Source organism: Drosophila erecta, unplaced genomic scaffold (assembly GCF_003286155.1).
Source record: "Drosophila erecta strain 14021-0224.00,06,07 unplaced genomic scaffold, DereRS2 tig00000264-arrow-arrow-pilon, whole genome shotgun sequence".
NCBI lineage: Eukaryota > Metazoa > Arthropoda > Insecta > Diptera > Drosophilidae > Drosophila > Drosophila erecta.
In genome coordinates, this window is record NW_020825215.1 from 1,983 (window position 1) to 21,648 (window position 19,666).

The 19,666-nt window shown below is 36.5% G+C and overlaps 1 protein-coding gene across 1 annotated transcript; it reads right to left on the reverse strand.

The window, feature by feature from the left end:
- Positions 1–456: 456 nt before the first annotated feature.
- On the reverse strand, positions 457–17,673 carry LOC113564625 (putative serine/threonine-protein kinase haspin homolog; the record flags this gene model as incomplete). The annotated part of the gene is given in 7 exon segments (XM_026982914.1): positions 457–744; positions 1,741–2,036; positions 2,091–2,125; positions 2,128–2,203; positions 2,205–2,294; positions 16,642–17,530; positions 17,585–17,673. Coding segments are annotated over 7 exon segments (1,695 nt in total), but the record flags the coding sequence as incomplete, so codon positions are not given.
- Between the last annotated feature and the right edge of the window lie 1,993 nt (positions 17,674–19,666).

The following is a 19,666-nucleotide window of genomic DNA, read 5'->3' on the forward strand; positions in this document are numbered from 1 at the left end:
GGTTTCGCTTAGGCCTATACTCGATTTCGATGGGTTACTAGTCGGTGGAAAGCCGGTCGGTAGTCTAAAACGCAAACTTGGACTACGATACGAAGCATACATTAAATAAACATCAAAACTCTTAGCAGGAGTCGAGGTCCTGACTGGCTTGTGTTTTACTTCTACCTTGTAACAGCTATAAACATTCTTTTTTTTGTCATTAACCACGATCAAAACATCGTGAAAAAAAAAACAAAAGTTGTACTCGGAAAAACATGACGCGAATCCAATGCAATGTTTGGTGAAAATTACGCAGCGCTGGGTCGCGTAAACTTAATAGATATTAAATTTTTGCAGCTGATTATCGAATCCGTACTAAAATTATTTTTATTGATTGACGTTTCGCTGCTCGTTGGTCTGTTAGTCCTTCTGTCCGGATAAACATTAAGTGGTAATATGAAAAAAGAACCTGACTTGTTTTATTTTTCATGTTCTTAAACTGATATATACTTTGATTTTTTTTAATAATCCAACGACTTCAATAACTACATACATACATTTTGATTTAAATTAAACAGATGATTTACGCAATGAGTAGCACTTTCAAATGTCATTATAATGTTTTGCAATTCCTTTATTTTATCAATGTACATCCTGTGAACCTTCGTATTGATACTTTTATATTTCACGCTATCCAGTAACTTAACGATAACATATGAAAGCCATAGGATATTTGTTTTTGGTGAAAACGATGACCAGTTGTTCCTAAAACAAAATAAAATAAAAAAATGATTATTTACAACATATACCCACACATACCCTCACTTATTAGAATTGGATCATTATGTTATTATGAATACACATGGTGCTTAGCTTTTAGTTGTAGCTTGGCTTTTCTAGGAAGACCTAGAACATTACGGGAATAAATAAACCTCTTTTTTAACTCTTTTAATCGGCAAAGAAGTCGATGGAGGTGTTTTATTGAGCAATTTAACGTCTATAGAATCTGTAGAAATTTACAAGATATATATAAAAAAGTGAAAAATATCATATTTTTCAAAAGTGTGGGCGTGACAGTTTTGGGCGGTTTGTGGGAGTTGGAGTGGTCGTAACAATACGATTTTGGCAAATCTATAAAAATTTACAAGATCTATTCAAGAATGAAAAAATATGACCTTTTCAAAATTGCGGGCGTGACAAATTTGAGCGGTTTGTGGGCGTAGGAGTGGGCGTGACAACATTTGGAAACAAAATTGCGCTGCTTCTATGTCTCTAACTTTTATAGTTATAGAGATCTCGAAGTGCATATTTTATTTTATTTTAAGCTGAGCAAGGGGGAACCGGTAATTGTATAACTCAACTATGGCGTTCTCCTTTGTTTTCAGTAAGGTTTTCTGCTAAATATAATTACAAAATTCAGTGCATAATATCATTCAAAATTAGCACGCCTAATGTTGTTTTACAGTTAGAGGGTGTCGATGTCCATTCCAAACGTTCAGCTGAGTTGTCGATTGAATGAGGTAATGCGTGTTGGCCAGGAGATATTACAGAAAAGAATTACCAGGTAGGAACCATCAGCGCGACCAAGCAAAATAAATACTTTGCAGTAATAGGACCCAGGGCACTTTCTCTTACAAATAAAATTTGGATGTCGTTTGGCGTGAGCCAAGACTATTATGTCTTTATCCACAGTCTATTACATATATTTTCATTCTCAAATATATTTGAAGAAAAATTGTGTGTTTTGATTGGTTTACTTACTTTAATTCTTTCCGCATCATTCGATAGACATCATATTGATAATCCCCTGTTGCCTGAAAAAGTTCCTCATCACTTGAGAGGTCATTAAAATAGCAGCAGTTATTAATTGTTATTCTTGAAAGAGTATAGTCAATAATAGTCATTTTCACTCCTCTTGAAAGCACAGTTAAATTTCTGTTTTTTAATGTAAAAATTATGTGCTTTCTATTGGTGTATTCAATTAATATATTTCCCAAATGAAGATCCCTGTGCTCAAATTGATACTCTTCTTCACCAACAGCAAGCGCTAGAATAATCTATAAATAAAATTATTAAATTAAATATTATATTTTTAGAATGCATATGTATACCTGTTGTAAGGCGTAATATGATTGCTCGGAATTTAAAATTGAAAATTCGCCATGTCACTTCCTCCAAACTTCAGTTCTAGGACCACAAAAAGTTGATTGTCTCCAAAAAGTTTTCGGGTGGTCGTTTTCAGATCCCTTTTCCTCGTCATATTTTTCCCACAGCTTTATAAGATGTTGTGGGTATTTTCCTTTGACTAGTGATACCTTAAAAAAAGTTTAGTAAATTTACTCACACTTTACTTTGCAGATTTCGATTTTGTAAGGATTGATTTGTATATCATTTGAATAACGTTATAATTAATTAATTTTTATACCAGTCATTCGTAGAGTAAAAGGGTATACTAGATTCATTGAAAAGTATGTAACAGGCAGAAGAAAACGTTTCCGACCATAGAAAGTATATATATTCTTGATCAGGATCAATATCCGAGTCGATTTGGCCATGTTCGTCTGTCCATCCGTAAGAACGCCTCGATCTCAGAAACTACAAAAGCTAGAATGTTTAGATTATGCTTTCAGCTTCCAGAGACATAGACGCAGCGCAAGTTTGTTTCCAAATGCTGCCACGCCCACTCTTACGCCTAGAAACCGCACAAAACTGTCACGGCACACTTTTTATTTTTTCATTTTTGTATATATCTTGTGCAATTGTGCAACCATCGGACATATCTCTGCCATAGCTTTTTTAATAGGTCTAAATTTTTAAAATTATTTGGATTGGTAGCCTTTATTTCAAGCCGTGCTTACAATAACTCCCATTTTTTCTATTAATAATAACATAGGTTTTATTATTTTATTTCTTATATTAGTTTGACTAATATCTCCCGTCCGCCTTTTTGTCTTTTGAATTTCGCGGCTATGTACAAAGCGCTACAGAGCTCGTATCAATACTATACATAATTTGAAAGGTCTTGACATAACCTACAAAACGACGCTATGCATGATTAGTTTGGATATTGCGTTCAACAGTTATAGACGTGTAAACATGGAGTTCACTAACGCCGAAATTCGCGCTATTTTAAAGTTTTCCTTCGTTAAAGGCAAATCCGCTAGAGAAACGTTCCGTGAGATTAATGGTGTTTTGGGGGATGGTACTCTATCACTTCGAACCGCGGAGGAATGCTTTCGACGATTCAGAGCCGGTGAAAACGACACCATGGATAAGCCAGCCGGCGGAAGACCTGTGACGACAAATACCGATCAAATCATGGAATACATCGAGTTAGACCGGCATGTGGCATCTCGTGACATCGCCCAGGAGATGGGAGTTAGTCACCAAACCATTTTAAACCATCTGCAGAAGGCTGGATACAAAAAAAAGCTTGATGTTTGGGTGCCTCATGATTTGACGCAAAAAACCGAAAACGGTCGTGGTCGAAGGCCGGTGAATCGTCCCAAACAGTGGCCAAGCCGGGATTGACGGCCAGGAAGGTTTTGCTGTGTGTTTGGTGGGATTGGAAGGGAATCATCCACTATGAGCTGCTCCCATATGGCCAGACGCTTAATTCTACCATCTACTGCGAACAACTGGACCGCTTGAAGCAGGCGATCGACCAGAAGCGTCCAGAATTGGCCAACAGGAAGGGTGTAGTGTTCCACCAGGACAACGCCAGACCACACACTTCGTTGATGACTCGTCAGAAGCTACGGGAGCTCGGATGGGAGGTTTTATCGCATTCACCATATAGCCCGGACATAGCGCCTAGTGATTACCACCTGTTCCTGTCCATGGCGAATGCCCTTGGTGGTGTAAAGTTGAACTCAAAAGAGGCTTGTGAAAAGTGGCTGTCCGAGTTCTTCGCAAATAAGGAGGGGGGCTTCTACGAGGGAGGTATTATGAAGTTGCCGTCTAGATGGAAACAGATTATCGAACAAAACGGCGGATATTTGAACTAAATCCGATCACTGTAACACTTTTTATAAAGCTTTGAATAAAGAGCAAAAAAGCGGAAGGGAGATTATTTGCCAACCTATTATATTGATTATTAACTGACATGAAGCTAAACACAAAAAAAAATGTTATTGTAAATAAATTTGTATCCATTTGGTTAAGACCCACTTCATTGAGTCCACACCTATCTGAGTTTTACACCACAAATGTGGAAAGCACCTTGAGTATATGAATGACGATAAAATGGCAGCCCGACATCAGAGGTGGAATCTGTGTCAGTGACAGTGGCGAGAGATTGCAAAACCGGAATTAGACTTAACTTGTACAAATCATGCAAACGACGTCGGCACGTGAGTAGCAGCACGAAATGCATGCATGGCCAGTATTCTTCTGCTGAGTCAGCAACAACCAAAACATGTCACCCACCCGACCCTTGAAAGCACAAATTACAAGAAACAAAACAGATACAAAGAACTGTGTCCAGAAAAAGCCGCAGCCACTCTTCAAAATCAAAGTGGAACCATCGAAGTACATCCTATTTATAAACTACCGTTCTTACTGCACCGGAGAATAATAGCCGAATGCCACACAAATTATAGAGGCACTAACTGAAAACTTAATCGCCAAAACCTTCAACATTCTTAACAGGAAGAAAAAGCCGCAGCCAATCTTCAAAATCAAAGTGGAACCATCGAAGTACATCTTATTTATAAGCTACCGTTCCTACTGCACCGGAGAATAATAGCCGAATGCCACACAAGCGTAATACACCCTAAAATCCATCTGCATCGTTTGCAGCGATGTTCACAGTAACGTGAAACAAGAACGACAGTTTAATTAAACAATAGTGGTATTTTTACAGCAATCTGCCAAGGCTGCTTTGCCTTACAAGGATATTAAGAATCGCCCTAAGAAACGAGTGACTTCATTTAGAGATCATACCACACCAACAATTCGCACAGTAATGCAACCGACAACAACCACCATCGCATCGTCTGCCGATCACATAATAGTTCCCAACTTTTCCTTTTGAACTAAAATCAGGGATCAGGGTCATCTGCAGACACAAGCCAACGTTCAGCGAACAATTAATCAAACAAACACTAACGGGAACATGGAACATTGAAGCGATTGTGCTTTCGATACAGCAAAGCTTTAAAGATTACATGCATGGTTAGATTGTGTTGCTTGCTCGTTTCTAATAAAACAACATAATAAGGAAGCTTTTGACCGCATGTGGTGATGGCTTAATTTATAAGTTAAAATCTCTACTCCCGACTGGCCAATTTCGCCTCCTGAAATCTTACATGCCTAATCGAAGCTCTATGTTCGCTTTATGGTCAAGGTGAAAGGTTAAAGGTCAAACATCAGAAGAGTTCGTGCTGGCATTCCTCAGGGAAGTATCCTGGGTTCCGTTTATATGTATGTATGTATACTATGTTTACTCAAGAGGCCTCACCTGGAAACAGCACACAACGAAATTAGCAGCCACATGTGCAAGGCTTAAGAAGCTCAACTGGCTACTCAAGCAGCTCAACCTAAACAACAAAATCTTGCTATTCTCAATGACCCACTGCATCCAAATATGGGACACTACCTCAGACTCGAATGTCATAAAAGTTAAGAGTTAAAAACCGGGTGCTGCAAATGATTGTAATCGCGAATTACATCAGAAACGATAAACTGGCAATTGACCTCCATATTCCCTCTGCCAAAGAACAGATCAACCGTCACTAGAGCCAATTCAACGAACCCCTAACGCATTATAGCAATTAAGCTGGTTGATTGGCATTTTAACGAATGTACATATGTTACCCAAAAAAAAAAAAAAAAAAACGCTAATGACGTTTTTGCGGCACAAGCTAGAACTAGCTCAGTTCTTAACCGACGAAAACATTGATGTCATGCTACTCTCAGAGACGCACCTTACTGACAAATAAATTTCCAAATACCAGGATTTTCATTCAGTCGGATTTGTATAGCCTCTTGGTAAACGAGTAATATTGATCAGTTTGTTCTAGAATTAGTTCTAGAATCAACACTAGTTGCAGCTGCAAAAGCGTCCACCAGACGGCCACGTTTCAAAGTATAATAGGACAAGCCGAGATACTGAACTGTTTGTGCTCGAAAACGACGACTTTGACGAGAGTGACACTTGGCGCAAAGATTAGACTAAAGGCAGCTTCTCGGAGATTTTCTAAAGCGCTCAAGACAAAAGAAGTGGATGTACAACTACGGTACATCGAGAAACTTACGCCCACCAACGCAAAGAACTCACTGTGGAAAGCCCACAGGAATCTACAGGAACCAACAGAAACTGTTGGAGCCCTGCGTAACTTAACCGGAAACTGGTCTCGTAATGGTACGGACAGAGCAAGAAACCTTCATTAATCACCTCAGAATATATTTTAACGTAATCCAGCCACCAACTCATTTGCTCTCCCACCTCTAACCGCACCACGAGATCCCATAGAATTTCTGCCGAGCGAAAAAAACAAGTCATTAAAGATTAATTAAAGGATGAACAATAGCGTGGCTTCGTTTTAAGAAACCCGAAAATGATATCGATCCCCAAAGTGTGCAGTTTTATACATCTGCTCGTTCTTCAACGCAAATACTAAAATTGGACACTTCCTTAAAAAATGGAATAAATCGGTCACGGTGACGACTCGATCCAGATGCCCAACAAAAGCTACGATGCAACTAGCACGACATTTATTATAGCTGCATTGGCTTGCAAATTGGCGCATACGAGTAAATGAACAGAAACAGGAAACAGGTTACGTTTTCCCTAATTAAACAAAGCTGTACGCCCTTGCTTATGAACAACACGTGCATTTCACAATGAAGCAACATACTCAAGTATTCCCCTGGACAAGCGGCTCGCCTGGGTAAACATATAATGACGCATCTGACGCATAATGACGCATCTAAAATCAAGAGATCTAAACTGCCTTATAAAGGTTCTCCGTGCTAAAACCCATGTCTGTCCGTCTGTATGAACGTCTAGATCTCAGGAACTATAGAAACTAGAATGCACAAGCACACACTTTTGAAAAAAGTTTTGATATTTTTTCATTCTTGTATTAGTCTTGTGAATTTCTGTCGATTTTCCAAAAATAAAGTCTGCTGTTAAGCCCACACCTCTTAAAAAATTTATTATCTTTTTTCAACCATAAATGGTAGTTGTTCTGAAACTTGTCCGGTTTCCCTAGTTTCGGCAGGGCTTGCGCCCAGCTCAGGTGTTCCTGGTGTGCCTCTGTTTGTTTTTTATGTTATTCTCCTTGTGTTTGATTGCTTGTTAGCTATTAATCATTTCTAATACAGTTACATTTTATACAATTTATACAGACTTATTGTAGTTAAATAATTTTATTATTAGTTGAAATACATTCCACTCAATAGAAGTTTCCGGATAATTTCTTCTGTAAAGTATCTAGCAACATTCAGCAACATCTAAGTAACTTGTACGAAAGCATTGTAATATAAATATTCTGGAATACTTGTTGCTAAATATATCCCTTTCAGGGTCATTGAACGGGAAGGTTACAAGATTGTTTGTAGAAGAATAACTTCCACTATAAAAAGAGTTATGAAAAAACATGTTCTACACTTCCTACTGGGAAATGAAATGGCATCGGAGCATTTGATAACCGCCCCGCAACAATTAAAAATTACACCAAGTACCAGCGTCATTATGGGTAATTGGGTTTAGCCGCTGAACAATCGGTCCAATTTTTACGAACTTTTACGACTTATTCGTGATAGTCGAGTTTTTGTATAATTTAAACGATTTGCTACGTACGCCCCCTTTATACGATCGTAAGACTTTGAAGATTACATATACTTTCAGTGACATGGCATAACAATGTCGTTTTGATTTAAAGGATTAGATAGATTGTCTTCGGGTGGTGGTAACTCTAAACTATCATAGTGCTTATATCTATGTAGCGGAATGAGATGCAAACGTACACTCTCTTGACATTTTGTACTCTTGCATTTTGATAGAGCACGAGCAGATTGAGATCCCTTTCTCCAGAACTAATCGAAATCAGACCCTGGCGTCGACCCGATGAATCCGATAGTATTTGAAAAGGCAAACACTATCCCGTCGAGATGTGGTGCAGAGCCGGTCGACTATTCCAGAGATTGCGTGGCGTAAACCTGGCGAGTCCTTAAAGCGGTCGTGAAAACCGGTCGAGGTACCAGCGCGAGCGGTTGAAGGTGACGTGGGGGTTATCGTGTTGTAAGTTCACCCGGTGATAGTCTGGAAATCGCAGCCGTTGGCTATCTGGAGTCTGTCTACGACATAATTCCTTGCCCAGGTTCTCAACACCCAGGACAACGAGAGACGCAGGACAGCGGAAACAAGGTCGTCGAGCATCCGCTGCGGATCATTCCACGAGAAAAATAAAGATCATGGAAAAAGAAAACTGCAAAGTGTTCTTACTGATAACCGGGTGATCATGTTTATATCAATTTTGTTGGGACGAACATACAAAATCTTCTGACCTAGCCTCGTAACCAAAAAAATCAGTTCGTCGTAAGTTGAAATATTATTTATAAAAATAAGGCATTCGTTATCATATACCAATTCACTACATTTTCATCTCACTGACTTGATACCCCTTAATGGTTTCCAAATGAGACACGAAATGAAGTGATTCTTTTTTACATAACTGGAATACTTACCAATAAATTTTGGTTTTTAGAGTCTAGGCGAAGACACTAGAATAATAAGATGCGTTTTTGCGTTAAGACAGTTTTGCACTATGCAGCCACTTTTTTGGTGGCGGCAATAATTCGAGAGGAATTCCTGCTCGCTTAAAATTGAGAGCATAAAAATATAAAAATAGAATTCACTTGGTTGTGTTAGTGAAAACAGTAAGCAAAAAAGTGTGCATGTGTGCGTAGTTCTGCTAGAAGACGATTTTAAGTTCAAAATCAATTTTGTCAGTTTGGTCAGTTTCGTTGTAATATGATCTAATAAAATATTTTTTAAAAATTGACGCCGTGACTATTGTTTTTTTTTAAAGAAGTTATTTTAATATTCGTTAGTTGAATTAGCTACCGTTCCTAGCTGAACTTTACGTATATACTTTTATTGAATACAAATACGGATATATTATTAAAATTTGGAAAAATAGTTGAAAACGATGAGCTCAATGTATTTGTCAGCTTTAATCAAACGGATTAAGAGGAACTAAAAGGAACAACAAACTTGACGCGCCTTTTTACCTACCCAAAATTGCGAGGTTTTTAAAAATATCAAATTAGAATATAACAAAAAACATTCAACAAAATAATATTTACATTTCAAATACTGAAAATTGGTCATTTACATAAGTATGCATTTTTTTTAACTTGTATACTAGTAATTTGTACTAATAAAAATCGTAAGGCGTTACGCATCTTATTATTCTAGTGTCTTTGGTCTATTTCTATATGTCCTGAATTTGATTTGCCTTAATTAACGTTTCCAACTTACAGTTAGCTTAACGTCGTAAACCGGAATCGATTTATTATAATACATAATATAATATATATGTATATACATAATATTTATATATAATATACATATATATATATATAAAGCATTCTTGATCGGTGTTTCAAAGACTTTATCACCAGATACATAACTAGGTTATTTAATTTTCCGATAACTGAAAAGCTATCGTCTTGATAAACAAAACGAAATAATAAAATTTAGAATACGAGTTTTGTCTAAAGCAGCGATTTTGTTATCGCTTTTCTAGACCGACAACAACAAGAGAAAATGCTGTAGTCGATTATCACGACTATCAGATACCCGTTACTCAGCTAATGGAAGTGCGAACGAGTAATTTCAGCATTATCTGGAATATCGGTAGAAATTGGGGGAAAAAAATAGAATGAAAAAAAAAGTGTGGGGGTCACAGTTTTTGGCGTTGCCAAAAAGTTTTTTTTGGAAATCGATAGAAATTTAAAAAGCTAAAAAAATTTTACAAGACTAATAAAGAAACGAAAATATATCAAAACACTTTTCAAAAGTGTGGGTGTTGCAGTTTTAGGCGGTTTGTGGGCGGTGCATTGGAAACAAACTTGCGTTGCGTCTATGTCTCTGGAATCCTCAGCCTTCTAGCTTTTATAGTTTCTGAGATCGAGGCGTTCATACATATGTGCATAGCCAGATCGACTTGGCAATTGATCGTGATCAAGAATATATATATGTCGAATTCTCTTCGTCTCCCATTAGAGCGCAGCGCGTTTCAAACTATTCACAGGCGATCACTCAAGCATACTGCCCTGCTCGTTTTCTAACAGCCTATACGAAAACTCGAACCACACTCGGCGGCAACGTCGCGACGCATCGTCGTGCAACTAGACAGGCGACGCGTCGTTCTCGCCCCGCTCCAACGGTACTTGCAGAAAAACGACGGACAACCACAATGCAAAGACGCAAAACATAATATGATGAAATAATTCAAGTTCATGCATAATCTTTATACTCCGACACGGCCATCCTGACTCTAACACGACCTCGTGTTCCATTCAATTGTCTTTTTTTTAAATTTATTATTATTTATTTGTTTTTTGTTTTATAAACAAAAGATTTAATATTTCCTTATCAAGTTAATTTCATAAAACAGTATCAAGCCTTCTTATCCAGTATCTTTACATAATTCTTACTATAATGTAATTTTTAACAAAATCAATTATTCTTCTTCATTCAACATTACAAACTCAATGCCCCACACGCCATGATCAAAACAAACATCAGTTTGTTTTGCACTTGTGCTTGCATTACTTATCTGGTCTTGTTACTCTGCCATTTTCTTTGGCCAGCAGTAAATCTTTCATCACCTTTATTGGTGTGCTTCACTTTCTTCAGTGGCTTCAACATTTCATTTTCGCTCTCTTCCCACACATTCACCTCCTCGGGCACTTGCCCCTCTGGCATTTTTCTCAAATCTTCATGTGCATATTTATAATTTCTTTTATTGGTTAAGGACTTTAAAGTGTACCTGTCACCCTCCAGAACCTGTATTATTTCAAAAGGCCCCTTGAATTTTGGACTCAACTTGGTTTGATGCCTCTCTTCGCTTTTAAGTAGCACAAAATCTCCTACTTTGTGTCTAAGAACTTTTGCCTTATTTTATCAAATCGTTCTTTGTCATAAACTGCCGTGGCTAAAACATTAATTTCAGCTTGTGCTCTTACATTTGACAGATCAACATCATTTTCTATGTCACCAGGTGGAAGTAATCCTAATGGGCGTGCTACCTTTCCCAATAACATTTCAAGAGGACCTGCCTTCGTCACACGGTTAGTTGTACAATTGATTGCCAACTGCACCTCCCCTAACACGTCCTGCCAAGACTGCGTTCCAGTTTCAACCGCCGTTAACATATTTTTCAAGGTGCTCATGGTTCGTTCAACTTGACCATTAGCTCGGCTAGCCCCGGTGGCAATCAAATGCAAGTTTATTTTCTGATCTGAACAGAATTGACTAAACTTTGCACCCGTAACACACCTTCCCTGGTCAGCTATTATTCGGTTTGGTACTCCAAACAACTCTCACTGTCTAATTTAAGGCTATGACTAAGATAGACATACTTGGTAAAAGCGTCTACTTGAACAATAACATACTCCTTCTGGTCACTCTTGCCACTAAATTTCCCTGTTATATCGATGTGGATAGTGTGCCAAGGAATATTGACTTTTGGGATTGGATGCAATTCGGCCTGAATTTTTCCTGAGTTTGATTTGGACATTTTGCATGTGATACAATTGTCAACAAATTTTCTAACATATTTTGACATATTGTCAAACCATTAAAAATCGTAAACTTTATCTAGTGTCTTTCCCAACCTAAATGCATTATTGACTCAATTATATTGTTGACAATTATTGACTCTTATTATAACAGACCATTTGAAGGAACGCCGTATCACTGGTAAACAGCGTGTTCTGCCATTTCTCTGTATTTTTCGGTAAAGAACTTCTGCCCTTAGTTCATAGGTTTTCGCAATATCTTCAGCAAGAGAACAATTTTTTAATTTGCTCACGATTTCGGCTATGTCCGAACAAAAATAACAAGGACTGGTTTATCAGTAAGAGTAGAAATAACCTTTTTCCGTATCTGTTCATGTTCCACTCTTCAAATAAATTTATTTTTGTCTGACGTTAAAAAATTTAACGGTTTCATCAACTGTGAAAATAAACTGTTTGAAATAAGTTGCTAATCCAATAAATTGCCTAATAAATTGCCTCCAATAAATTGACTTTGGAGGCGGGAGAGCAGTCAACACAACAATTTTCTGAGGGTTTGGGCGAATTTCGCCAGCACTAGCATTGTAGCCTAAATATTGAACCGATGTTTTCAAGAAGGAACACTTCGTAATGTTGAATGAAAACCCGGCCTCTGTCAGAACATCTAGAACAATTTGTAATCTTTCTAACGCCTCACATTGTGTTGATGCAGTTATCATGATGTCGTCCATATAGACGATAACATAAGAATTTGCAAGATCCCCGAGCGCTTGCAATACTAAACGTTGAAATACCGACGGCGCATTTTTAAGCCCGAAAGGCATAGATAAAAGCTCATACTGACCACTAGTAACCACTAGCCATATCTAAACATGTAAAATAATAAGCTCCTCGAAGTCTACTTATTTGATCCTGTATAAGTGGCAGAGCGACTGTGTTTGAATTTAACTCCCTATAGTCAACACAAAGCCTATCCGAACCATTTTTTTCTTTACATCTTTCTTTTTGGATGTTTTGCTCCCATCAGCTTCCTTTTTTGCACATTGGGTAGATATGTGACCCTGTTTACCGCACTTGTAGCAAGTTACACTTGATTTTCCGCGTTGATGACCATCGTGTCTGTCATGTCGTTCTTTGTCGTTGGCAAACTGATTTTGTTGTTTCCTAAATCTGCATTCAATCATTTTGTGTCCGAATTTTCCGCAGAAATGACACTCTATAGATGACTGCTTTTGCCGTTTAGAATAAGTTTCTGTTTTTTGCTCCGTGGAACCATTTTTCCGTTTATTAAAAGTGAACGCATTCAATTCGGACTGTAAATCGCCTCTGGTTCGAACATTTCATGTAAAACTTAAACGCTGCAAACGGTTATCAACATTTGCCAGCAACGCGAGAGTGACGGACACAGCAATTTCTTCCGTTTCCATTTGGCACCATTTCGTCGTTAGTTCTGTTACCACTGCGGCTTGCATGGACTGCAAGACATTCGCCGTCAGTCGGTCGTTTAGACAACATACTTAGAAACATGGCGGCTGGTGTTTCTGTAGTGTCAAAGCGATGGATAAACAGTTCTTTAAACTCGAGCCAGGTCATGTCAACGTAACACACTTGGGAGAGCCATTGCGAAGCGCTGCCCTCTAGTGCTGAACTTAATGCCACTACCAGCGCGCTGCCTTTTAATGCAATTTCTTTCAAAATAATTTCAACGGTGTTACACCACGATGAAGCGATTGCGCCTGCCTTGTCTGGGTTGAATTTGGGTAGTTGCACCGCTTTACTTTGCCCCGCATCAGATGCCGTTGTTTGTATGGCCCGCACAAGTTCAATTAAATTTGTATTTTGTAGTTCCATAATAGTACGCCATGGTCCATCTACTGTTGAAGGTATAGGGCCCGATCCCACTTCTGATGTCGAATTCTCTTCGTCTCCCATTAGAGCGCAGCGCGTTTCGAACTATTCACAGGCGATCACTCAAGCATACTGCCCTGCTCGTTTTCTAACAGCCTATACGAAAACTCGAACCACACTCGGCGGCAACGTCGCGACGCATCGTCGTGCAACTAGACAGGCGACGCGTCGTCGTCACCCCGCTCCAACGGTACTTGCAGAAAAACGACGGACAACCACAATGCAAAGACGCAAAACATAATATGATGAAATAATTCAAGTTCATGCATAATCTTTATACTCCGACATATACTTTAAACGTTACGTACTTTTTAACTAGTGTGCTAGCTAGTGTATCCTTTTAATCTATGGAGTGTAAAGGGAATTCTTCTATCCCCTGAACCCAGAAACCTGAGCAGCCCTTGAACTTTCCCTAGTGGAACACAAAACTAGAATTATTGAATAATATATTATTAATGAAAATCTCATTTACTTTAAACATATTAATGAACAATACCCAATAGAAATCAAATCAATCATAAAAGTGTATAAAAACAAACTTACATAAAGCAAAAATTCGACAAGCTAAAAATGAAAATAAAGTCTGCCGATATGATTTACCACCTAATAATGATTAATGATTTTTGGAAACTTTTAAATTTTTTGCTTTAAATAGCTTGAACGGGAACACACCAGATTACAAGAAAACAAATTTCTTATTGCTAAAACACACAACATAGTTCAAGCATAAACAAAAAATAAAGTTATTGGGGCTATCCATTATTTCAAGATAAAATGAAAACCCATATTATAAAAATAAATTTTATTTTCTGTTAAACAGCTCGATAAGAGAAACTGTAGGTCTACATCTTTATGAGAACCTCACATAAAGTTGAGGAAAACTAATATGAAAACTAACATGTATTTATACCCGTTATTCGTAGACCAAAAGGCTATAATAGATTCATTGAAAAGTATGTAACAGATATAAGGAAGCGTTTCCTACATTATAAAATGTATATATTCTTTATCAGGATGGCCATGTCCGTCCATCTATCTGTCCGTATGATTGTCATGATCTTGGGAACCAAAAATGAGGCAAGTAGAGTCTGGTGACGTAAGTTTGTTTCCGAGCGTTGCCATGCCCACAAACCTCTAACAGCTGCTACGCCCATACTATGGATTTTTTTTTTTATGTGTTTGACTAACGCCTACTCCACTTTTGGAAAACCCAACTAGTTTTTTGGGAAACCAGCTTTGAATGTCTAAATTTCATACGCTCATAACTTTAGAACACCTGACACTATGTACTGTGCTATATGTCGCTGAAACTCTGTTAAACGTAGATCAGGTGTCAAAACCATGTGCAGTTGTGCAAATAGAAAAGAAAATACAATATCTTAAATTTATTATTTTCATAAAACGCGCTGAATGACTAAATTTGGTGAGTTTAATTTAATTACCTCGTTATTTGTTTTATGATCAAAGTGCTAAAATTATAGACAATACCAAACCACATTGGTATTTCAGGAAATTAATTGGCCGATGACGTAGCAAAAGCAGTCACAAATTCCCCATATTAACCCCAGGATCCTATAAACTCCACTTTCAACTGATAACAACACATTCAACAGGTAACAGTTGCGGTCAAAATAATGGTAGTGCCGGTGAAGGAACACGCTATTTCTCATTATTTCCTCTATTCCTTCACATATTTTAATAATTTTTTCACTATTTGTGTGAAAAATTGTAATTATTATAATTGTAACTGTAATTATCTATTCTCTAAGAATGTAAAGTTTTGTTCGGTTCTCTTCTTGTTTTACGTTCTTCAATTTCATAGATTCACTTGTTTGACCTAGTCAAAATAATAGTAGTGCCAGATAAATTGACATGAATAATTAAATTTAATTGCTTTTTAGCCAGGACTTTGGTATTTAACAATACTCTTGTGTTTTTTTTACCAGTTCACACCATTTTTAGATGGTGTTTAGATGGTACTCAATGAAGAGTATTGATATTTAGTACCGAGTCTAGGGGGCGTGGCAAACACTGTGTGAATTAATAAGATAGCAATCTCAGAAATAAATCCGAGCAATAGCTTTGAACTCTGGGAAGCTGTATAAAGGTCTTGGAACTCTATTCCTGTAAAGAGATGCCAGAATTTGGTTGATTCCATGCATAAGCGCTGTGCGTCCATGATTGCAAACAAAGGACATTCAACAAAATAATCAAATAAACATTAAAAATAGGGCTCTTATATAGATTTAATCATTTAAACTTAAAATGTTTTATTGCTGTTTAAAAAATGCACTACTATTATTTTGAACGATCAAATTTAGGTAGAAATTTCACATATTAATTTCTTTCTGAAGTCTTATGAATTATCCAAATTATCTACGATGAGTTAAGTTTCATTAAAAATAAAAACAAAATTTGTGAACACGTTTTGAAAGGAGTTTTTTTGGATTCTTTGAAAACCTCTGTGGGTACTACTATTATTTTGACTGCAGCAGTATGTATGTATTAAAACAAGCTTAGAATAGCTGACAACAATAAGAGTTCAATGTTATTATAAATACCGCAAATCGTGCAAACAAATAAGATAAACCCCTGTAAACAAATTCTTCCAACCACCATCTATTCAATGCCACTTTTGCAATAACATACATATGTATGTATATTAAACATCATACAGACGAATACATAACCTGCTATTACCAATTTTCTATAGTTGCTCAAAAATGCCATAAGTTATATCATATTAATTTGAAGAGATATTAAATACCTCATAAATACTGAAATACATAAGTAACATTGTTTAAGCTAATTAGTTAGAACTCGCGAATGAGTATGAATAAGTAATGAGTCAATGAGTCAGAATAAGTAAATCTTAGAAATATGTATGTATTGATATGCATCTCATAGCCACTGCAGTGTACAAATGTTTAAAAAGGAAAGTGATTCCTCCTTGTTTAAAATATTTTTTCGAAAGTAATCGTAAAACACTAAAATAATTACCTTGTGTATGTTTACAAATCCATCCGTAGAATTAGTTTTATTTCTTTGAAGATTGCTCATTTTTTTAGTAATAATTATTTCTGGTAAAATTTGACTGAATGTTTTTTGCTTTTCTCCATTAATTTCTATAGAACCCTCCAAAGGTATAACCTTTAATACTATATTAGAGACGTGTTTTTCCAATCCTTTCTGATATTTTGAACAACGAAATACTTCTCCATAAGCCCCTTCACCTATTTTTTTAGTATTCAACAATTTATGTTGTTCATATGCGGCAATAAACGGAAGTGGTATACACTGATCGCAATATTTCAGAACTTCTTCCTCGAATTTATCTTCAAATTTTTGTTCGCCTTTTAAAACTAATGACTTTCGATCTTGGCATATTGAGCTTCGTGCTACTTTTTTGCTGAAAGTTATTTCAGTTATTTTTGTTCGAATAAAATTGTTCAGCGATTTTCGCCACTTTCCCGGCTTTAATACGATCGAAGGGTGCACAACAGTATCCATCTTATTTGACTTACTCAATCGCCGTTTTCCGAAATTAGAACATTTATTTGGGCTAGCATTTATGTTTAGAAATGGTATTTTCAAATATACATTTGAATTCGCGTCTTTAGTATCAGGGCATTTGTCACTACTGGCTTCAAAACCTTCAAGATTTAAGCGAGTTATTGGAGAGAGGCCGCAATTAAATAAAGCTGCGCCCAATCGTTTATCGCAAGGAGTTGATATAGAATCACTGGGACAATACATTTCTTTTGAGCTATCTGGTTCGTTTTCGTGATTTGATCCCATTATTTCAATGTAGCTGCTATTTTCAACACTGGAGTCAATGTTATAGGGTACTCTTACAGTTTGTTTAGCAATATTCATTTTACGCAGTTTCCTAGAAGCAAATCTATTATTTCAATTGTAATGAATTAAATGGGTTTACTCTTACGTATTGGAGTCTAACAGTTCATCAAACGGATCCTTAAATTTACTTTCCTCTAAGGAATTTTCCATTTTTGTTTTGCCAATTACTCTTATATTTTAAATTTTAAAATCATTACGATAGATATTTAATGTTTCGATAACAGCCGTGATCGATAATGACATTTTTAGATTATAGGGTTGACCCACCGACATTCATATAATTAGGAATTTATATGAATTTTCTACTTTTTATGCCCGTTTACTTGGGACCTAATAACTAAAGAACGTAATTTAAATAACATATAAAACTTGTTTTTTTTTTTACCAATATAACTTTATGATAGATTTATTACACAATAAATCCAAATAATACATTCGAATTAACTCAAAACAGCTGACACATTGCAGTACCTCGAGTTATATTCTGCGTTGTCTTCGATATCGATAAAATACAAGTGTTGGCTTGTGTCCTCCTCACATATATGTACATATGTTTAAAAAATCAAAATCATATACATAAATTGTATACATGTATAAACGGGTAACGCCCTCGAAAGTATTGTAATTTAAATATTCTGGTACAGCCTTTCACCAAGTGCTTGTAACACGGGAAGTATGAAAGAAATTGAAAAAAGCTATATAATCACAATCGGAAATTCGCTATTGAAGGAAATAATAATTTCAAAATGATTATTTTTCGACAGAACACGAAGGAAAAGAATTGAAATAAAGGGATAATACTGGTGTTCTCATATTTTACATTTAGAAGAATTTTTGTAATACACTAACGAAAATAAGTTAAAGCTTGACGCTGGTTCATGTTTCTCAATCAGAAAGAAGTGTTCCCGACTATAAAAGCTAGAAAGTTGAGATTAGGCATGCAATTTTGTTAGGCAATTTTGTTAAAAGACGTTGCCAAGCAACATTTTCATTTTTAATTGGTCTTGAAAATTCCAAATATTCCAGAAAATGAAGAAATTTATGGTTCGCACTTTCACTAGCTTAGTAACTGGTATCTGATAGTCGGAAACTCGACTATAGCATTCTATCTTGTTTTCAAATAAGGAGTTGGATGTAGTTATTTGCATAACGTTTTAATGTTCCATTGTATTATTACTAGGATCCTTTAATAGGTGGATTTGGTTTTTGTTATGAGTTTTGTTCACAGAAGTATAAAGGGTTCCTTCGATTGAGTGTTTTTGTTCTAAGCAATTTGCACACGTCCCTGAGCTTTTGCATTTGAGTGCTAGATGAACGGAATGGGAGGCATTTTTTGCATCGAAGTGGGAAGGAATGTAGTCTCAATTTCCGGTTGGTTGTGTGTTTCAAATATTGTTATAAATAGTCCGGTCTCGACCAAGAACAATATCACGTTCTCTGTTGGGGTGGTGTTGTTGCTTTGTTTTTTTCATATCATATTATTCATATTATATATCGGGTCTTGATCCTGAGGTCCGGATCCATGTTCACTCGGATCTCCCTGGCATGTTTTCCATCGGATTTTCATGGCTACCGGATCATCTTCTCATCTTTTCCTCCCAAAATAATGGACTCTAGCACTTCATCATCATTATAATATTTACTTATTTGACCATTTTAAACCACTTTTACTAATTAAAAATTTTGTTTTAATTTTAGTATTTCATCGCCGTTTGCCGAAGCAAAAATTTAACCAAAGCGACGCAAAAATCAGGAAGATGACGCCACGAAAATATTGTACGGGTATGCGAATATATGTAAATATATATATATACATATATGTATATGGAATGGAATAATTCAACGTTCACTTTCATTTCATAGTTGCCTGCCTATTTGAAGCTCCAAGCGGCTGAGACGGGTTGAATGGCTTTTATTCAATACTCCCCACATAAGATCGGTCTCCTCGAGGATATATATACGTTGTATATATGTTGTATAAATTAGATTTTTAAGATTAATTTTGTTGCTTGGACTCCCTGCGATTTGTTTTACATTTTGCTTTTAGTTGTGTTTTTTGTTAAATATATGTATGTATTTGTTAAATATTAAATGAATATTGCCGCATCAATTTTTTTTGTATTGGTTTTTCTGCGGGATTGGGCTTAGCCTTCGAGGTTAGGATCGA